General features: G+C 41.6%; 2 protein-coding genes across 4 annotated transcripts in view; both read left to right on the forward strand.

Moving 5' to 3' along the window:
* The first annotated feature begins 796 nt into the window (after nt 1–796).
* sf3b2 (splicing factor 3b, subunit 2) lies at nt 797–10,666 on the forward strand. 2 transcript variants are annotated; one of them, XM_044341661.1, is made up of 22 exons: nt 797–964; nt 1,448–1,494; nt 1,815–1,865; nt 2,356–2,586; nt 2,994–3,044; nt 4,253–4,343; nt 4,592–4,686; nt 5,168–5,276; nt 5,421–5,530; nt 5,648–5,887; nt 5,991–6,113; nt 6,220–6,300; nt 6,383–6,610; nt 6,707–6,856; nt 7,013–7,102; nt 7,534–7,641; nt 7,831–7,938; nt 8,372–8,514; nt 9,125–9,226; nt 9,488–9,587; nt 9,724–9,915; nt 10,287–10,666. In XM_044341661.1, the coding sequence occupies exons 1-22, from the start codon at nt 835–837 to the stop codon at nt 10,356–10,358; spliced, it is 2,652 nt and encodes an 883-aa protein (XP_044197596.1). In that variant the 5' UTR covers nt 797–834; the 3' UTR covers nt 10,359–10,666. The 2 variants fall into 2 exon arrangements, with proteins under 2 accessions (XP_044197596.1, XP_044197597.1); XM_044341662.1 differs by lacking the exon at nt 2,994–3,044.
* A 5,242-nt stretch (nt 10,667–15,908) lies between these two features.
* Nucleotides 15,909–19,952, forward strand: part of LOC122973460 (phosphofurin acidic cluster sorting protein 1-like) — a 71,075-nt gene continuing 67,031 nt past the window's right edge. The window contains exon 1 of one of the 2 annotated variants that reach the window (XM_044341008.1): nt 15,909–16,714. In XM_044341008.1, the coding sequence (XP_044196943.1) occupies nt 16,560–16,714 (155 nt within the window). In that variant the 5' untranslated portion in view covers nt 15,909–16,559. The remainder of the gene's footprint in view (nt 16,715–19,952) is intronic. The other variant, XM_044341007.1, reaches the window with a different exon arrangement.

The following is a 19,952-nucleotide window of genomic DNA, read 5'->3' on the forward strand; positions in this document are numbered from 1 at the left end:
TGAAATTAAAGCATAGAACCAATAAACAATTGGAGATTTTTTTTAAAAAGTTGAATCTTTTTGTTTGGCAAGATCATTTCTATGTTTTAATATCTAATATAATAACATTATTTTTAAAGTGGAAATACAATATTCAATATAATAATAGACCATCACGCTTCCTCCTCCATCATTTTACACAGACAGGGAAGTAATCAACTAAAGTTGCTGAGCAGCATGTAAAAGAGTTAAAATTGGCTCCATATGGACCCGATGCAACATTGAAATGCTGCTTACACATGAATGCATCAGTAATAATAATTGTAAGTAATTAAATAATAATATATAACACTAACCATGGTGTGCATAATAAGTACTTTTGATACTTTAAATAGACTTTTACTTTTTATAATGCAATACTTTTAAACTGTAATAGAGTACTTTTTCTTAATTAAAGGATCTGAATACTTCTTCCACCACTAACATTACCTAAATTGTCCTGAAACAGTAGCTGAAGGACATTCTAAAGTTTTGTTGTGGGTTTTCTGTGCAGTGTCGATTTTAAAATTTCATTTTCGTAAGAAAGATTCATGCCTTACCAAACTTTCATGCTTTAAAGTAAGTATAAATAAGAATGTATTATTATACCAAACCATAGAGGACGTTTCTAGGGATTTAAAGTAGGATTCAACATGTCAACACTGCTATCTACAGGCTAAAATCAGTAAATGCGATGTTCCTAGTGTCGGACTTCGTTTCCCAGCAGGGAGTGCGGCATAGCGCTTCCCGTCATGCTTTGCAGGGTTCTAGCGTGTCCTCCGCGGTCTTCCGTTGTTCCATTGAGAGAAGCTCAACATGGCATCCGACGGACCGCCGGGCACCGAATCCCACCCGTCTGATTTAGGGAGTGCTATTGCGGCTTTGAATACATGGAGCAACCCGGAGCTCCAAGGCAAGCTGGCCGAGCTGGGAGCGCCCGCGATGGGTAAGAAAAAGACCTGGAAACACTCAGAGCACCCTGGAAGAAGGACTGTTTTTAGCTAACCGGAGCTAGCTCCCTGCTAATGCTAGTTAGCAAGACCTAACACTGACGTTATAATGAGCTAAAGTTGGGCCTACGGTGTGTTTACACTCCTTAAAATACGTATTCGATCTCCTTTTATGCAAACAACGCATTAAAAAAACCAATATCACCCAGTAAAAGCCGCGCTTTACAGCATTTACCTGGTCCTCCAGGTAAGCAGCCCATTGATTTAACTAGCAGGCTAACTTCAACGCAGGGTCATGTAACGTTAGCTACAAACACTTGTCAGAGTTACCATTAACTTCGTTGTTGGTGTAACTAAGGAGCTTACATTCACAGAAACCTCAGTGTAACGGTATATATTTACTAAGAGTAATAGAAAACATTACTACTACTAAAGGAGTTCACATTGCTTCTCTAAATCGCGTTTTCTTCCGTCTTTAGGTCCCAGAGAGGAGCTGATTGACAGGCTGAAAGGCTACATGATGCAGGTAACTTACACAGCCGCAAAACATTTTGGTTTTAACCATGCAGCAGCTTTTTTTCATGTATTGATCATGTATGATTGAGTGTGTATGTCTATTAGTGTTGATATGCAGCAAGGAAAAGCACATACACTGTACTGTTTGAGCAAAAGTCACCTGTATATCAATGTTATACGCGGCTGCAGCCTGGTTCAGCTGTTGTAAACCTGTTGAAAACCTTGCAGCTGCATAACAGTAGTAATGGTTGGATTGTTCTGCTGCTCATGGAGTTAAAGAAACAACACTGAAGCCTTTAGTCATCTGTGCATCTGTGTTTCCTTCTGTAGACTGGGATCCTTCTCAGCAAACCCAATGATGACAAACCAATGGGCTCACAGGTAATGTTTGTGTTTTGACTGTGAATTATCTTTTCACACAGTCTTTATCTTTTCAATATGTCTGCACACACAGCTTGACAACAGTTAGGCGCAAATGTAAATATTATTCTTTTTAGATACTATGATAATGCTTTTATCTATGCTCTGTTTTTGATTTTCGGCACCTTGCATCAACATTTTGGCTATATTTATCCATACTGCATCTCAGATTAAATGTGTAAACATGGCACTGTTATACAAGTAGTAATAAAAAGTGTTAATTAGTGTTACCTGGTTATATACAAATAATTCTTCAGCAGTTGTTACTCACAATTTTCACTCAGCCTTAATATTGTATCTATCACTGAGTTATAAAACCTTTTGTTGGAATGCATCACTATAAAGTAAATAATAGTGCAACATAGCAAACGCATTAAATTCAAGTAGAATTAAGCCTCACAGCCTCAGTTTCAGCCGACTGGGCTCACAGACGGTGTTCCTTCCTCCACAGATGCCGGGTATCCCTCCCATGCCCCCGATGCCCATGCCGCCCATGCCTCCTGGTATGGGCATGCTCCAGGCTATGAGCATGATGCCCGGAGGGCCCCCTCCACCAGGCATGCACATGGGCATGGAACCTCCAGGTCTTCCCCCTCCAGGTCTGTCACAGGATGACCAGCTGAAGATGGCTCAGCAGAGAGCAGCCATAGTGCTGCAGCAGGAGGAGAGAGCCAAACAGCAGGTGAGGGTGGTGAGTCTGGGTGGAGCGCGAGTTTTACAGACCACATATCTCATACACCCCTCTTTCTACTCATGTTTCCTGTCAGTATGTACTTTCACCTATCTAATAAAGGCAAAAGATGCCACCTCATCCAAAAAATATTGATCCATAACAACGAGTGCAGTCAGTCTGCGAACTGGTAAGATTTAGGGAAAGAGATAAGAGATCTGCTTTGGTTAGTAGAATCCAAATGACACTAAAAACAACAGCTGTCACATATTTACACGACAGCACACTTCTATATGAAGTCACTAGAGAGTAGTAGTAAGTTTCTGCTCTTTGAAAAAGATACACAACAACACTCAGATATGGTGTTAGTTTTAGAGTATGGCTGTTGCTCGGTCATTACTTGTTTGTTTGTATCTTAGGGTGAGTCCCGTGTCATGGATGAACAGGATCTTTTGGAGCAGCAGAAAAGGGTGAGATGATGAAGATAATCTGCCTGTTAGATAAGGTCAACAGAATTATCCTATAAAGAGCTTTAATTCAAAAATAATTAAAGTCCGTGTAAAGCAAGAATAAATATGTGTTGTGAGTTTGTCACACCACAGAAAAATTTGTAATTAACCACCCAGCCAAATTTGAATGATTAGTATTCTCTGCTCTGACACACTGGGGGCGTGTCTGCTGCACAGCCTCTGAGTTCACAACGCTCATACCAAACTCCCGTATAAAAATACACGGTTTATAATAGGCCTTGTTTCTAGGTGTAAGACAAGCAGCACTGATGGTATTTTTAAAATAAAGTAACGTTAGGAGCCACTGTTTAATTCTGCACATATTTTGTGGGTGTACATATTTTTGTACAAATATAACTTAACCGACTAGTTAACAAGTGATCAATCACCAATCGTTGCTATTGAGTTCCATGCATTTATGGTTACTCACTTCTCTGCTGAAAAGCGGCTTCATTGTGGCCGTCACTCTTGGAGAAACTGCCTCTCACACTGTGCTTTTATGTGAAGTGTTGTCGGGCAAATCCTCTCCCTCTGGCCAGGGGACCTCCCAGCCGCACAGCCAGTGCCGAAGCCGAGCAGCTTTCGGCAGTTGTGTTTAAAATAACTCTTTGAGCGCTAACGTTGACCAAAAATGGCCCCATTCACCTGTAACAGCGGATTATCCAAAGTGAATCCCAGTTGTCTCCAAGGAAAGTGTGTAAAACTAGTAACTATGAGTACATGTGGCTCTAGTGTTTATATAGAGAGGAAGGAGGGGTCATGTTAGTCATTCCTCTACGTCATGGATCCACCATTTCAGTCCCACCCAAAAAATCCTGAAAAAAAAAATGGTGAAAAACAGTTTAACGCTCTAACTCCATAATTCAGTACTTCATAGTTCACAGTCTTTCCAAATATTTTCAGCAATTATTTTCTAACATGTATAACGTGTTTGGAAAGAAATCTCTGATTTTTCCTTTACACGGACTTTAAAACATTTTTTTTAAACAGTTTTTTTTTTCCCAAATCGAACTTCTTGCGGTTTAAGAATGATCCCTTTAAAACATTTAGGACATCCTTTTCTTTTTCCACCTGCATTCTTTTCTCTTTCTGTTTATTTTCCTCAACCCACGTTTCTACTACTTTTCTTCAACCGTTTATTCCACCCTCTCTCCCTCCTTGTGTATCAGGCTGCAGTGCTGCTGGAACAGGAGCGTCAGCAGGAGATGGCGAAGATGGGCCCGGGGTCCAGAGCAATGCCCCCTGTCAGCGCAGTGAGAGGTATGTTAGAGATGTAGATCCCTGCCGCACATTACCTCAGCCATAATATGTTATTTTCATGTCACAGTTTCATTTGTTCAGAGCACAAAATGAAAAGAAAACACTGTATTTCCAGAAGTGGTTTCATCTGTACACAAAGAGAAGCCTTTAGGTTTCCAGTGAGGTTGTGGTGGTGACTTGTGTTTATTTGTAGTGGAAATAATCACATCTAAAATGAGTAATATCATCTATGAATTGTCTATATTTAGGTTTGGATCCTCGCGGGCCGCTGCCTCCCGGTGTCCCTATGTTGCCCAGCCAGAAACAGAGAGTCCCACCTCCTCCAGGAGAGGACAACAGAGAGGCGAGCAGAGTTTTTCTCTTTGTGTGCCTTTTATATGTTTGAAGTTGTTCTTATAATGCTGCTTGTGCAACTGACTTAAGTTTAGCAGTGGTCCTTCCAATAGTTTCAGATGAGGTTAATACTTTTATTCCTTTTTTAAAAAACATATTTTCCAAGACTAAGTATTTAAAAGTGTATTTTTGCAGCCTAATGCAAAGTGGAGTGAACACAGAATAACTACTGATGATTAGTTTTAGACATAACTGTTCCCTTTTGAATTATAACAAATTTAAGTATTGAAACTGTTTTTTTAGCACCTGCAGGGTTTTTTTCTTCTCTTGATTGCTCTTGAGATTGATTGGGCATCAGCTCAATTCAAATTAAGCTTTTGTCAACTGGAATGTGATTGCTCTTTCTCAGGTTTTTAGATGTTTTGTTGATAAACAGCTGGAGACTATTACAAGCTCCTAATCTCAAGGGGTTTTTTTTGCTTCTGTTCCAGGCCTGGCAGAGCGAGGAGGTCAGCGTCACCGGCCCCAAGATCCCTCAGGCGCTAGAGAAGATCCTCCAGCTGAAGGAGATCAGACAGGAGCAGCTCACTGACCCCACAGGTCAGTACAGCCGTCAGCCACATTTTTCCTGTTTGACAAAGCAAGAAATGAGCTTAAGACAAAAGAACACCTGCGTTGCGGTTCGGTTATGCTGATTACTCCATGTTTTACTCGAGCTGATTCATCTGTCTTTGTCCTTTTTAGAAGAGGAGGAAGAAGAGGACGATGAGGGAGCAGAGATGGACATGACCAACTCCTCTGCAGCAGTCATGTCTGAGACTGAAGACGACGACAGCCAGATGTCTAAGAAAGATGTAAGTTTTCTCTAAAACCACCTTCCTTGTATTTGAGTCACATCTCATTCATGAATTAAGGCAGAACATAAAAATTGACTTTTTCTGATAAAGTTACTTATGAGCCAAATCTCTCAGAAAAACCGCAGACGCAGGAACCGCAAGAAGAGGAGCAAGAAGAAGCGAGCCCAGGAGAAGAAGGAGCACGTGGAGCAGCAGAAGGAGGAGAGCGATAAGGAGAAGGACAAGGACAAGGACAAGGAGAAGGAGAAGGAGAAGGAAAAAGAGCCAGAGGTGGAGATTGAGTACATCACAGAGGAGCCAGAGATCTACGATCCCAACTACATCTTCTTCAAGAGGATCTTTGAGGCGTTCAAGGTGACTACAGAGGACTGTTGCTTTGTCATATATAAATATTTTTGTTATTGTTTTTTGTCGCTTGGATTTTGTTCTAATAAATCTGTTTCCTTCTCTTTCTTAGCTGACAGACGATCTGAAGAAAGAAAAGGAGAAGGAGCCAGAAAAGGCAGAGAAGCAGGAGACGGCTGTGCTGCGGAAGAAGGGATTCGAGGAGGAGAAGAAAGACAGCGACGAAAGCGACGAGGTTTGAAAATCCTTCCATCTGTTACAAAAGCAGAACAGAAAAATCAAAATCCTGTTCGTTTACATGTTTGGTATTTAAAAACCTGTTGTTTTTTTTCCCCGTACAGGAAGTCAGACTAGATGTACCCAAACTATCAAAGAAGAAGCTGAGGAGGATGAACAGGTTGACGGTGGCTGAACTCAAACAGGTAAATAGAGACTAACATTTATCCTCACTAACTCAAGACGATAACCTTTCATCTAACCTCTCTTCCTGCCTCTTCGCTCCAGCTGGTGGCCCGTCCAGATGTGGTGGAGATGCACGACGTGACGGCTCAGGAGCCCAAGCTGCTGGTCCACCTGAAAGCCACCAGGAACACGGTGCCGGTTCCTCGCCACTGGTGCTTCAAAAGGAAGTATCTTCAGGGCAAGAGAGGTATAGAGAAACCTCCGTTTGAGCTTCCAGAGTTCATCAAGAGGACCGGTATCCAGGAGATGAGGGAGGCCCTGCAGGAGAAGGTGGAGTCTCTTCAAATTTGCTTTGTTTTTAAATGAAGAAGTTGTAAAAATTCATAGCACAGCGATTTAACACTGGCTTCTTTCTCCGTTTACTAGGAGGACGCCAAAACCATGAAAACCAAAATGAGGGAGAAGGTCCGTCCCAAGATGGGAAAGATCGACATCGACTACCAGAAGCTCCACGACGCCTTCTTCAAATGGCAGATCAAACCCAAGCTCACCATCCACGGAGACCTTTACTACGAGGTGTTAGATTCTTCTTTTTAATGAAATTTCTTCCTCATATTTATGTCGAAAGACGTTCTTTCATCGTCTTCACTCGTGCCAGAAACGATTACTCACAGTACCGCAATCTGCTTTTTGAAAAAGATCCACTAAATGTGTGTTTTTCTGTGGCTGCAGGGTAAAGAGTTTGAGACTCGTCTGAAGGAGAAGAAGCCGGGCGACCTGTCTGACGAGCTGCGTATCGCTCTGGGCATGCCGGTCGGACCTGTGAGTTCCACTAACGCATCATGATTAGAACATAAAAAACTGTTTTAAGTCAGCAAAGCATTGAAATTAAGCGCAATTTCTCCCTAAATTGCAAAAATATGACCTTTTTAAGTGCTTATCTAGTATTATTCTGTTCTGTAGGAATAGATGCGTTCATGTCTGTTGCCTGTTTTATTGTTATTGTGTTGTTATCCCTGCTGTTATGTTGCTCACCCTGTTGTTAAATGCATCAGCGTACATGCTGTGAAAATGAATGAGACTGAACTATTCAAACATAACAAACACAGTAACAAGAAGAGCAACACAGACAGCCACAGTTAGACACGGACAAATGTTACATATTTTTAGCACAAATGAACACTGCGACGGCTTTTATTGAGGAGACGATGCCAGTTTATGAGCTTATATCGTCCGTTTCTCTTGTCCTCCAGAACGCCCACAAGGTGCCTCCTCCCTGGTTGATAGCCATGCAGAGGTACGGTCCCCCTCCCTCCTACCCCAACCTCAAGATCCCCGGACTCAACTCGCCCATCCCAGAGGTACGAGCGCAAATGTTACATCCTGCAAATTATACCCCTTTATATCATCCTATTTTTAAAAAGTCACTGTGTTTAATGTTCCAGTTTTATGTGTTTAAGTGTCGACTCCAATTCAAAATCTTACTGGATGAATACGACACTGTGTTCATATCGATTTCAGTTTTCTTCATCTTGTTCTTCTCCTCTCAGAACTGTACTTTCGGTTATCACGCCGGAGGCTGGGGGAAGCCGCCGGTAGATGAGATGGGCAAACCTCTGTACGGTGACGTGTTTGGGACCAACGCTGCAGACTTCCAGGTCAAAAAAACTACACAGCCTCTCTCACACACACACACACTCATAAACACACACAACACGACAATCCGGGGTTCTTACAGGTTGTTGTGTAAGCATGCAAAGCGCTTCATAATGATCAGCTGTGTCTCCTCTTTTAAGCTACGACTGACATAATCTTGCAAAAATCAAATTTACTATCATGAAAATTGAAAATGGTGCAATAAATACAAGTGCATTTATTTTCCACAACTTTTAAGATCTACAGTTGTGCATAAAATCATGATTTAAAATGTCATCCTTGTGGTGGAAAATGTCTTAAATCATCTTATCTCCATATAAAACCAGAAGGATTTAAATCCTTAAATTCAAAGCAATACATTTTAACTACACGATGATCCTTTACAGCCTTTTTGTTACACGATTGACTGATAGCAAATGTGTTTTGTGTATCCAGGCCAAAGCGGAGGAGGAGGAGGTGGACCACACACCGTGGGGAGAGCTGGAGCCGTCCGACGAGGAGTCTTCAGAGGAAGAGGAGGAGGAGGAGAGCGACGAGGAGAAACCGGACGAAACCGGATTCTTCACGCCAGCAGACAGGTACTTGAGATAAAAAATGTTATGTTTTTAAAAACAGTTTGAAGAGTCTCATACCAGTATAAGAGGTTCTCCATGTGGAGACGGAGCACTTGAACTCAACACGACAGTCACGTTGAAGAGGAAGCAATCAAGGGGGTGTTTTGTTTTTGGGTAAAGAATAATCTGGTAATAAACTCTATCCTGCATGGATAAGCCCGTAGAGGAATTCCTTAGAGGAAATCTAAACTATAAAACGAATAGCAACCATGCTACTAAAAGTATTAGCCTCTGTGTTCCAGTCTTATCAGTGAGATGTAAAGCTGAATGCTAATTTTTCATCACACTCTCATAAATGCAGAGACACACACTGATGACTTTGGGAATAAAACCACCTGCTCCGATCTGTATTAAACCTGGTTAAATTGGTTTAGCCAATGAGTCATTTAACTGTATGTCCATCTGCGTCATCCGATAGCTCTTTATGTGTGTATTCATGGATAAATGAGATTGTTTTTTTGCCCGCAGGCTTCACATCATCATCGTCACAGCTCCATAACATGATGTGCTTAATGTTCATACACACTCATGGTTAAATTCATAACGTGCTGTATCTCATTTTCTCGTGTTTCAGCGGGCTGATCACCCCCGGAGGCTTCTCATCAGTACCCGCCGGCATGGAGACCCCAGAGCTGATTGAGCTGAGGAAGAAGAAGATCGAGGAGGCCATGGACGGGTCAGTGTCGCAGCATTAATTTTCCATTTACTCTTGCTGTTCTGGTGCACCGCATTCTGAAGACACATTATTTTGTTAATGGATTTATTCAAAGAGATTAGAGTATAGTAAATAAGAGGCAACATTTACATAAACGTATATTTACACAAACTGTACTGAATTGAATCTGATGAATAAATGCAGAATTTAAAGTCCCCCTCCCATAAAAAATGAGTTCAGTTGAAAATGACTAATAGTTTGACCATGTTTTTGTCTTTGCAGGAATGAGACGCCACAGCTGTTCACTGTTCTCCCAGAGAGACGAACTGGCCCCGTAGGAGCAGCCATGATGGCCTCAACGCACATCTACGACATCTCAGGGGTAAGACCGCCTTACGTGAGCCAAATTATTGACAGAGAAATCCAAGTTTCAGGGTTTACAAGGGCCTCTATCTGTACCTGTTCCTCACAACTCCTCTGTCTTTCCTCCTCTTGTTCCACCTCCCTGCTGTCTCCAGGCTATGGCAGGTCGCAAGGCAGGTGGAGGACAGGAGTCCCAGGGCGTGGAGGTGGCCCTGGCCCCAGAGGAGCTGGAGCTGGACCCCATGGCCATGACCCAAAAGTACGAGGAGCACGTCAGAGAGCAGCAGGCCCAGGTGGAGAAGGAGGACTTCAGCGACATGGTGGCTGAGCACGCTGCCAAACAGAAGGTACAGACGCACCGAATCAACGCCGTATTTGTTTATTTTATAGGACTTCTTCAGTAAATATCAGTTTTATCACTCTAGATTGCTTGTTTAAAAAAAAAATACACCCAGAATTTACACTTTTGTTTCTGAAGTTTGGTTGGAAGTTGGAGAATTTTCTTGATATCCAAAGAAAAGGTCAGAACACAAGTGGACTCTGGGAAGTGTAGTTTAAAAATGTAGGAAAAAAACCAACTCTACAAGTGTTTATTTCTAAACTAAAGGAAAGTAACAGGCTGGTTTACAGTCATTTCCCCTCATGATATTTGAATATTAATTTCCTTTTTCTCTCCCCCCCCTCCCCTCTCTCTCTCTGCTTCCTCGTCACCAAACAGCAAAAGAAGAGGAAGGCTCAGCCGCAGGACACACGAGGTGGCGCTAAGAAATACAAAGAATTCAAGTTCTAGAGCAGCGAGACGAAACGAGCCACAACAGGAAATGAAAGAGGAAGAACTACTCAAATTTTAACTCGAGAGGATGCAACACCAATCATCTGTTAGGCCAGAAGCAGCAAACACACATTTTGTCTTTTTCTAAACCTATAAATAGCCGATGCTTTCATCTCATGTCATCAGCGTGACATGACAACGGTGACACGTATTTCCTCTGTTTAAGCCCTACGTTTTATGTCTTGGTTATTTTTTTCACTGTAACCATGTTTATTTCTGTTTTTTTTTTTTTTTTTTTTTTGTAAATAAATGAAGTGATGACAAAACTCTTCCGTCCTCTGCTTTACTTTTCTTTTGATTCTGTTTCACTTTGTGGGGAAGTTGAGTGTTCACTTGTTACAGATAATCACATGCTGGTTGTAAAATGCAAAGCATTTGCCAAGTTTGAGTCAGCTGATCCAGTCACATGCAGACTGACTATAGACTGAAAGGAGGACAAAAAAAAAAAGCTCACTGCATGCATTTACTGGCACCACTGAGGTCATTGAAGTATAACATTTTGGTAAATTGTGGGATTTAATGACTTTAATGTATTCTTACACACAAAAACACATTTTATTAATTAATTCAAATAAAAGATTTATACCTGGCAGTGTAGATGAGGCTTTGAAGTAACACTTGTAGGGAGATCAGACTTGCAAATATAATAGAAATTGTCTTCTTTTTTTAATTTGTTTTTCATTTTTATTCATTCATTCACCTGTTATTTAATTGCCCAGAACATTTTGCAGAGATTTGTCTGCAGCTAGATCACAATTTCTCAAATGAGGCTCTAAAATCCTGGACAAAACATTTTTTATGTTTATTTTTTTTTAGTGAAAAGTCTCCACTAACTCACTTTCGTCCCTCATGTTGAATGTATATTGTTATGATTTGGCTCAAGTAGCCACAACAGAAGAGAGACACACCATCATGAACATTTAACAAAAGATACTTATTTAAACAAATTAAACCAAACTGAAGGATCTAACTTAATGATTAACGTATGAGTATCAAAATATAGGGAATTATTGGAAATATATTTTAATAAACTGAGGAGACGAGCAGTTTTTCTGAGGTCATCGTCAGGCTGGTTACCGTGGTAACGCTCCCCTCCCTGCTTGTATCAGGATGCCAGAGGAGCACATGCATGAGAGACTTTTAGGGGTTAACGCCTCAGGCTTTTAAGGAATAAGTCAGTAATTCTCACCAACATGCCGTCTCCTCTGCTGTCGGTTGAAACAACAAGCTGCAGTCTTCCTTTCTACAGCTAGAGGCCAGTAGAGGACTCTGATGTCACCTGAAGGAAGCACAGTGACCTAAATACCTGCAAAAGCCCCATGCTGACTTGGTCACTAACACACACACACACACATGCTGGGAGCGACAGCCTGTTCAGATCAGAGGGCTTGTACTGTCTTAAAAACAAAACAACAACACGTACTGCTTATAATGTAGAGCACGCAGCATGTATCTGCGTCATTTTATTAATAGGGGAAAACATGAAGACTTAAAGTTACACCTTTGTGAGCAGGAATAGTTTAATCCTGCAATCAACATTCAAAAACTCCTCATTGAGGAAGTCATTTCTCAACAGGAACATATAGTGAAAAGCTCAATACACTGGTGATATAAACTACTGTATTAGAGCTGAAACAATTAGTTGAATGGATAGTAAATTCATCTGCAAATTATTTTGTCAATCCTTGGTTCTACAGTAGCTTTGATGCTTTTCTTTGTCATGTATAGTTGTGAACTGAGTATCTTTGGGTTTTGGACTGTTGGTTGGACAAAACAAGCTATTTGAACACATAATCGTAGGCTTTTGGAAGTTATAATATGCATTTTTCATTATTTTCTGACATTTTATAGACCAAATACTTCATTGATAAGTTGAGAAAATAATTGGCAGATTAATCAGTAATGAAAAATATTTGTTATTTGCAGCCCTAATATATATTTGTATAATTCAGTTGGGTAAATCAGAGGCATAATGTCAGATAATCTGAAATTATTCTATTGCAATATGCAAATACTTTGCAAATGTGTGTCAGTAGCTGTAGTGGATCTCTGTGTATAGGAGTTGTGTTGCATAAGAGATGGTATAAACTTAATTGACTTTGACATTGGATTTGGAGATTGTGCAGTGTCACTTGATGACCTGGCAGATTTGGGCCACTGTGTAAAAAGTAACCCAGGATTATCTCGTGACCACGTGTTAATCTGCTTGATTCTAATCTCTTTATCAATGGCAGGAGCTGGTGAGAGAAGCGCGTTAAAAAGAGCAGGGGATGGGGAGGGGGGGGGGGGTCGCACTGCCTTTAAGTCATTCTGCTGATTATCCAGACCAGAGACAGGCAGCCCGGCAGGTCTTAATTCCAGTTTCGTCAGCGAGCCAGTTTGATTTTACTGAGCGGAAGAGCTGAGCGTTGATATCATCTATTGTTTAGTCTGCTTGGAATGAAAAGCAAACTCTCCTCTTGGGTCCTTTGTGGCGCTTTGTTATCCTCGACTAGGATGAGAATTAGCGAGCAAGACGGTGTCTTCAGAAGGACGTGTCATGTTTAAACCAGTAATTTACAGGTTGATAGGACAGTCTGACCACCCCATACCAGTATGTAGAGCCTTACTGTGATTAAACTGACACTCATGTGCCCTACAAGCTAGTTTATCAAATGGCCTTTTACATAAACATAATTATATTTACAGTAAATGTCCCTTAAGACGTTCCTCCTAAGCTTTTGTAAATGTAAACACTGAATATCTTTTAGTTGCACATAATACCAAAAGTACTCCTTACCTAAGATCAAAATAGTACTTGAAACAATAATTATCATTTGATCAGTATCACATGCACAAATGTAAATATATCTCGTTTACCATTAATTATAGACAACGCTGCTCTTGTAAGCTCCTACTACTTTTAAGATTGGACGTCTTGCATGCAACTTGCAATGTTTTGCTCTGAAAATCAAGCTGTTTTGTGCAAGAATCAGAACATAGGAAATAGTGTAGCTGGTTGATTTATTATAAACAAATATGCATGACAAAAGTTAAAGAGAGCTGTTGCCTTCTGGTGCATCATTTCCAGTTGTTACTGACATGAACGGCACGCTCATCAACTCCTAAACTTTCATCTCTGCAACAATCTCAACAATTGTGAAACTTCCAACACCCCCTGAATGTAGCATACTAAAGAATACAATATGCTAAAAGAAGCCCCCAGTCATGAGCACACGTTTGAAAACCATCCACAGACATCTCCAGCCCGATCGCAGCCAGGATAATCTGCCTATAGAGAAACGTCAGGCTGATGATGGGGGCCAGCTGTGCCTGTGACGTCGGCGGAGCGATTGGGTCACATTCTGATTCATATTCAGAGATTGTAATCATGACAGTGCCTTTGTCACCTGAGGGTGTAAACACCGCACCTGCTTCATGCAACGTTGACTGGCTGGCAAACCCTTAGGAGAGAGAGCCGCAGCTTGGTGTTTGTTTCAGCAGAGAGAGAGAAAAAGGGCCTCCAGTCGGTGATTATAAGTAAACAAAAGCGGACAAATACATGTCAGAAAAGTATTTATGTATGTTTTTTTTAATAGATCTCATTTTCACACAAATTAAAGCTTGAAACAGGGTCACCTAGTACAGCGCATACTACATTTTTACTTCCTTATTGGCAGATTTTTCAGTAATAAAAATCTTTCCTGAGCATTAAAAGTTTTCCCACTAATTATTTCTTGTCATATATGACAGTTCAGGTAAAGACTCAGCAAGTTCAAACTATGACATGAAAGCGAGCTGAATTCACTGTAACCGGTTTTACACCTTTGTACGGTCACAACGGCCATAAAGAAAGTGTTTGTGTGTGAGAAAGAGAGCTTGTATGTGTGTATGACTAATGAGAATAATTTCAGCAACACCTGAGACTCCATTCAATGTGCAACATGAGCCTAAAATTAAACAATTCAAACACCGATCCCCAGTAAACCAACAGAATCTGGATTTTCTTTCCTGTATGAGAGACCTTGCTTTAATACTCCTGTATTACAAATTCAATACTCTCTCACACAAAGGTGGCGTGAGGGGAAACCAGTGAATAATGGGTAAATATTGGCTCCATGCTCGGTTTATCTGTGGCTTAAATCAATGCCATAAGGAGGGAAAATGTGTTATTTCACTGTGTGCTATTCATCTATTTGATTTTTCTGACCACACCTGGTATGCTGTCTTGAAAACAACTCTTAACCTTCACCTCAGCTATTGTGCTCGTAAGTACCTCATCCCACATTGGTTTGTGATTAAAGGATACCGCTCACAGTTTTGTCGAGTCTGTCCTAAAACAACAGTCAAGTGCCCAAATGAACACTGACACATGTTTTTGTTCCAATCTTTCCTCGTGCTCATACTGGCCATGAGAAGATCCTTTTATAATGCATGTTAAATGTAAGTGATGGGGGACAAAATCCACAAGCCTCCTTCTGTGCAAAAATGTATTTAAAAGTTTATTTGAAGCTAATATGTGACATCAGCTGTCCAAATTAGTCAAATAAAATCAATATATTTCAAAGTTACTGTATTTTTAGTGCCAAAAAAGATAGTCTTACTGTCTTTTTGTTATTATCCTTGTTATTAACACTGTCTGTCAAGACACAACTACTTCCTCCTCGTGATGACATCAGATTGTTCACGCATGCCCACAAACAACTGTCCGTTCCATAGCCTTTGTTGCTAAGGTCGTTCCACAGGTCGGTCACGTTGTTCACTCGCATATTTCAGATCCGCTTTTGGCTTGAACATGTACAGATGTATTTGAGAAGTTTCCATTTTGAGTAAAGAACGAGAAATCTTACTACTCCTGAGCCAATCAGAACAGAGGGGGCCTTAAAGAGACAGGAGCTAAAACGGCCTGTTTCAGAAAGAGGCTGACCTGAGGGGCTGCGTAAAGGGCCAGCATAAGATAAATAGGGAGTTTTTTTGAACTGGAAACCATGCAAAGATATTCCAGTAGTGCCCCAGAATATAAATATAGACCTGGAAATGTGCATGACATGCCCCCTTTAATCATTTTATCACATGGCAAACTTGTACTGTATTATTCCAGAAAAATACAGAAAGTTACACACTACACAGTGAGATGAGGGAGCATGGGAAGAAAGGGGGCCCAGGAGCTCAGTTTTTTGCCCTTTGGCCCCTCTAGCAGGTTAATCCGGCCATGAATACAGCTTACTATACAATTATATTACTCCATAGTACTATACTATAATGTAAAACAAATAAATTAAATAATAATAACATTTTTTTTAAATTTTCATCATCAAGGTGACAGTGGTAAAGACTGTCCTCCAATCATACACATATATTTATGTACTATTTCTGTTCTATTTAAACTCTTTTTAATTCATAACTTTTTAATGAACAGTTTATATGATTACATGTGGCAAATTAACTTGATTGGTTGGTTGATTGATTTCTAAAAAAAATAAAATAAAATAAAATAAAATAAAAACAATTCTAGAATATCACAAAAACACAGAAACCATAGCAATATACCGTCTATGTTGTAGTGTGTCTGTTAAAATTAATAATAAAAGATTTCACATGTTTAAAACAATACAGAAACATAACCTCCGCGTGCTATTGGCCAGCCCCTGTGTGTCGCGCTCGTGCTCAGGAGTCGCCTGACGTCCTCTAGAGGCGTAGCTGGCTGGTTTCTGCTCATTGTGCGACTTCGCCGAGAGAAATTTCCGCTTCCTGCACCGATAAACACCAACACACACACAAACCGAGCCGACACGAAGTTGAGACGCAGGGACGTAGAGAGTGAGGGAGAGAGACAGAGAGAGAGAGAGAGACGCGGGGATTAGCTGCCTGGCTTTCGGGTACAAACCCTCCCGACGACTGCAATGTTTTCACTATCAGGCGGCGATTAAGCAGAAAAAAACGGATCAACTTTCCGCTTGCATTGTAAGCTAGACGGGAGCGTTTTTTTACGCATTTGCACCACACCAGGATCCTGAAAAAACATAAGGCAACGGAGGAGGAGGAGGACCGACACCACCAAAACCACCACTACCACCAAAAAACAGGACAAAACACACATACACCAACGGAGCAGCAAGGCTACTACGGGTATTCCTGCTCCCATTAGCTCCGTGTGAAAGCCCATTTTCAGCCTCCAGGATGTCGGAGCGAGGAGGGCTCCCGCGGACTGGGGGCGTCCCTTCGCCGCACATGCAGCCCTCCAAGCCGGTCAGCATCACCTCCAACCGGCCGGTCCACATGAACCTGTACGCTACCTGGGAGGTGGACCGCTCCTCACCCAGCTGTGTGCCGAGGTACGTGAGGGGAGCACGGAGGGAGGCGAAAAGCCGAGCATGACTTATCATTTTTGGGGTGGTTGTAAAAAAAAAATGGGGAATGACCTAGTCCGTGTGTTTACACTGGGGGGGATTTCAAATAGACAAACACCTAAGGGTGCCCAGTTGGAAAGATTAACACTTCACATATTGGATTACTGCTGTTAATGCAGTGTTGATACGTGTTAAGGATAATTGTTCTTCCCTTTCTTATATGTGGCACATTTACCTGTGATCTACCTCTAATTGGACCCCTTGTTATGAGTTGACCACCACCAGTTCAAATAACCATTACCCCAGTAGCTTTAACAACCATAATGGCACAGATAGAACAAACACACATGCCCTCTGGTTGTCTTTTATCCTAATAAAAGTGTTTGTGTCGGGGCAGCTGCAGCCTTTTTCCCAGGTGATAGCCTCAGTTGTTGCCCACAGGATCAATGCAGACACAAAGACTCATGAAGCCACGGGTGGCAGACCGTCACTAGAAGGGTATTTTGTATCCATATATGGTACAGCTGTAACATCATGTGCTGTGATATACTGGTTTGTGGAGAAAGAGGAATGCAGGATAGATGTTTTAAGTGACTCTATAGGCAGAAATGTTATCACATTTTTTCCCTTAGCGTGTTGATAATTGCAGGCTATGATGCAATGAAAGTTGTTGTGTACAGTCGTGTGGCCATTGCAGCAAGGTCACAGCAGGTGAGACGCCTTATCCTCCAAACAAATATATGCAAGTAGGCATGTTTTTTTTTTTTTTTTTTCTGACTCAACCGCCAGTCTGTGAAGGGATCCAGCTCTCCAGCAGTAGAGCTTGAATGTGGCATGCACGTCATGCCGCTGACAGAAGCAGATGCACTTGCTTGTTCGACCTACGACAGCGGCATCTGCATGAAAATACCTGATGTGACGTTTTTATGTCTTTCTATATATATGTATGTATGTATACACGCTGCACCTGAAGTCTCACCTCTTGTATTTATGATGTAATAATAACCGTGATCATGAGTTAGAGTCAAGGTCAAAGGTTAACAGGAGCCGTGACTGAAGTGCCGCTCATGTGATTCACAGCCCCGGCTAAGCATATACAGTGTGAGAGTTTTTTTTACAGTAAATCAAACTGTATACAGGAATGTCAAGAAGGAAAAGAAAACCTTAAGTTGTTTTCTTTGCAGCATTGATTTATTTTTTTATCTTCTTCCGCTGATAAAAACATTTCCTCACAGTACGCAGCGTTGTAAGAAGTCTCAGACAAGAAAATAGTGAGATAATACCGTTGGAGATTATATGTTAGCTCACACTGGTTCAACTTAGCTTGTAGATCTGCAGCTACGCGATTACATGAAGTGTAAAGTTTACCTTTTTAAATTGTATTTTGTCTTCTGGTCAGCACAGTACTGATTGAACTACATCCTTCCAGATGAGCCCAGATGTTTATGTTACTGACAGCAATTAGTGGGAATAAAGCATGCTGGTTAAATGCAGCACGCAAAGCTCAAATGCTGACATCTTAATGCTACTTTCTCAAATTCTTCAGGGCTTTACTGGGTTAGAAGCAAAGCCTCAAGAGTGTGTTTTGCTTCTTAGCATTTTGGCAACGTGTGTCTTGGGATGTGTGTGTGAGCCATGCATCTGTGAACACACGATATAGTCTTGGATCTGTATTTTGGAACGTCTCACATGAATTATACATCCATTGTTAGCCTACATTTGAAATATATTTTCTCTAAACCTTTCTTTGAGGTACAGATTATTACCGCCTTTGTGTTTTGCGTGCTAATATCCGCGGCCGACTTTTGAATATTTTGGCGTCGTGCTCGGGAAATGTGACTGTGGTGTATTTTTTTTTTTCAGCGGCCGTCACGGTCCGTCAAATATCTTCGATTTCACTGCAGTTGCAGTAACGGAGAGAGAGAGAGACTCGCAGAGCCAGAAAAAAAAAAAAAAAAAAAAAGAAGGAGAAGGGGGGGCTGAGGATGTAGAGAAACAGAGGATGAGACTGGGAGATGAGAGGAGAAGCGGTGGCTCTGTCATCTACATTTAAATATGATTTCTCGCAGACACAGGCAGCAGGAAAGTCTTAAGGAATGGTGCTGCCACATAATCTGTGGTACAGTCTCCCAGAGGAACCTGCATCTACAATGGACTGAAGATGTCGGGGGGGGGGGGGGGGGGGGGGGGGGGACTTCTCTTAACAGTATGTTTTGCAGTCAGCTGCGTATTTGCCTCTTGTTGACTTTCTTGTTGCTTAATCTTTCTTGCTGCAAGAAGGACTGCAAACTTCCCCCCCCTCTCTCTCTCTCTCTCTAGCTGAGGTGTTGTTGCTCTAACCTCTTCCTGTCTACCCAAAATGCCACTTTGTATGTTGTTTACGCAGCACTGTGAGTTGGTTTCGCCCTAGAAGACACAAACATGTACTCAGCTGCCCACTCTAAAAAATCCTCATCCGTAAAAGAAACCTGGAAAAAAACACTGTTGCTTTGTTGCCTTTTTTTTTTTTGTAGCATTCAGTGAAGATCAACAGGAAATATTTGAGTTTGAGAGATGATATCACTTGTTTAGGCAGTCATGAGTCAAATTCTTCAAGTACACCGTATTTGTCCACAAGTATGCACAACCAGGATACCCCCGAAGTATTTGTTTTTGAAAGACACAGAAGCACAGTCATCTGAAATCAACCCCACCCTTCCTCCTATCCATCAACACAGCGCGAGTGCCTCTGAGGTCATCGCCGTGTTCAGCCTTCCTGACCTTCTATTCTATTCTTTACTGGAGAATAATAAATCATTTCACTGGCTCCAGACCAGCTCTTTCAGTGCAGAGTAGCGGGTGATTCCTCTCTTCTCCCAGTTGTCTCTTCTTGGTTCTGCAGTGTCATCAACACACACACACACACACACACACACACAGAACGGGTGCTTGGCACTATCCTCTCCGCTGCTCGGTTCATTAGTTCCTGTGCCTCACCTCGGGGGGCGAAGCGTTCATTTTCAGCAGCCAAATAATCCCACTGACGAGCACAGTCGCCGCTCTTCCGTGCTTGATGATTCACCTTACGCACTTAGAGGCTCGTAGTGTCTAAAGATGAGCTGTTCTCAGGTGTGTTAACGTGTCGCTGTCAGGTGGAATGTCGACGCCGCCTGCCAGCGTTCACACCAGAAATGGTTTGGATTCCAGCGTCCGGCCAAGTTTAGGCCTCCTTGCGCAGCTAGTC

This window comes from Thunnus albacares, chromosome 22 (assembly GCF_914725855.1).
Source record: "Thunnus albacares chromosome 22, fThuAlb1.1, whole genome shotgun sequence".
Lineage (NCBI taxonomy): Eukaryota > Metazoa > Chordata > Actinopteri > Scombriformes > Scombridae > Thunnus > Thunnus albacares.

Coding starts and splice junctions, on each gene's coding strand:
- sf3b2 (XM_044341661.1), top strand. CDS start 835: ATGGCATCCGACGGACCGCCGGGCACCGAATCCCACCCGTCTGATTTA. Junction 4,344..4,591: donor CCCTGTCAGCGCAGTGAGAG/GTATGTTAGAGA, acceptor GTCTATATTTAG/GTTTGGATCCTCGCGGGCCG. Junction 9,916..10,286: donor AGCACGCTGCCAAACAGAAG/GTACAGACGCAC, acceptor GTCACCAAACAG/CAAAAGAAGAGGAAGGCTCA.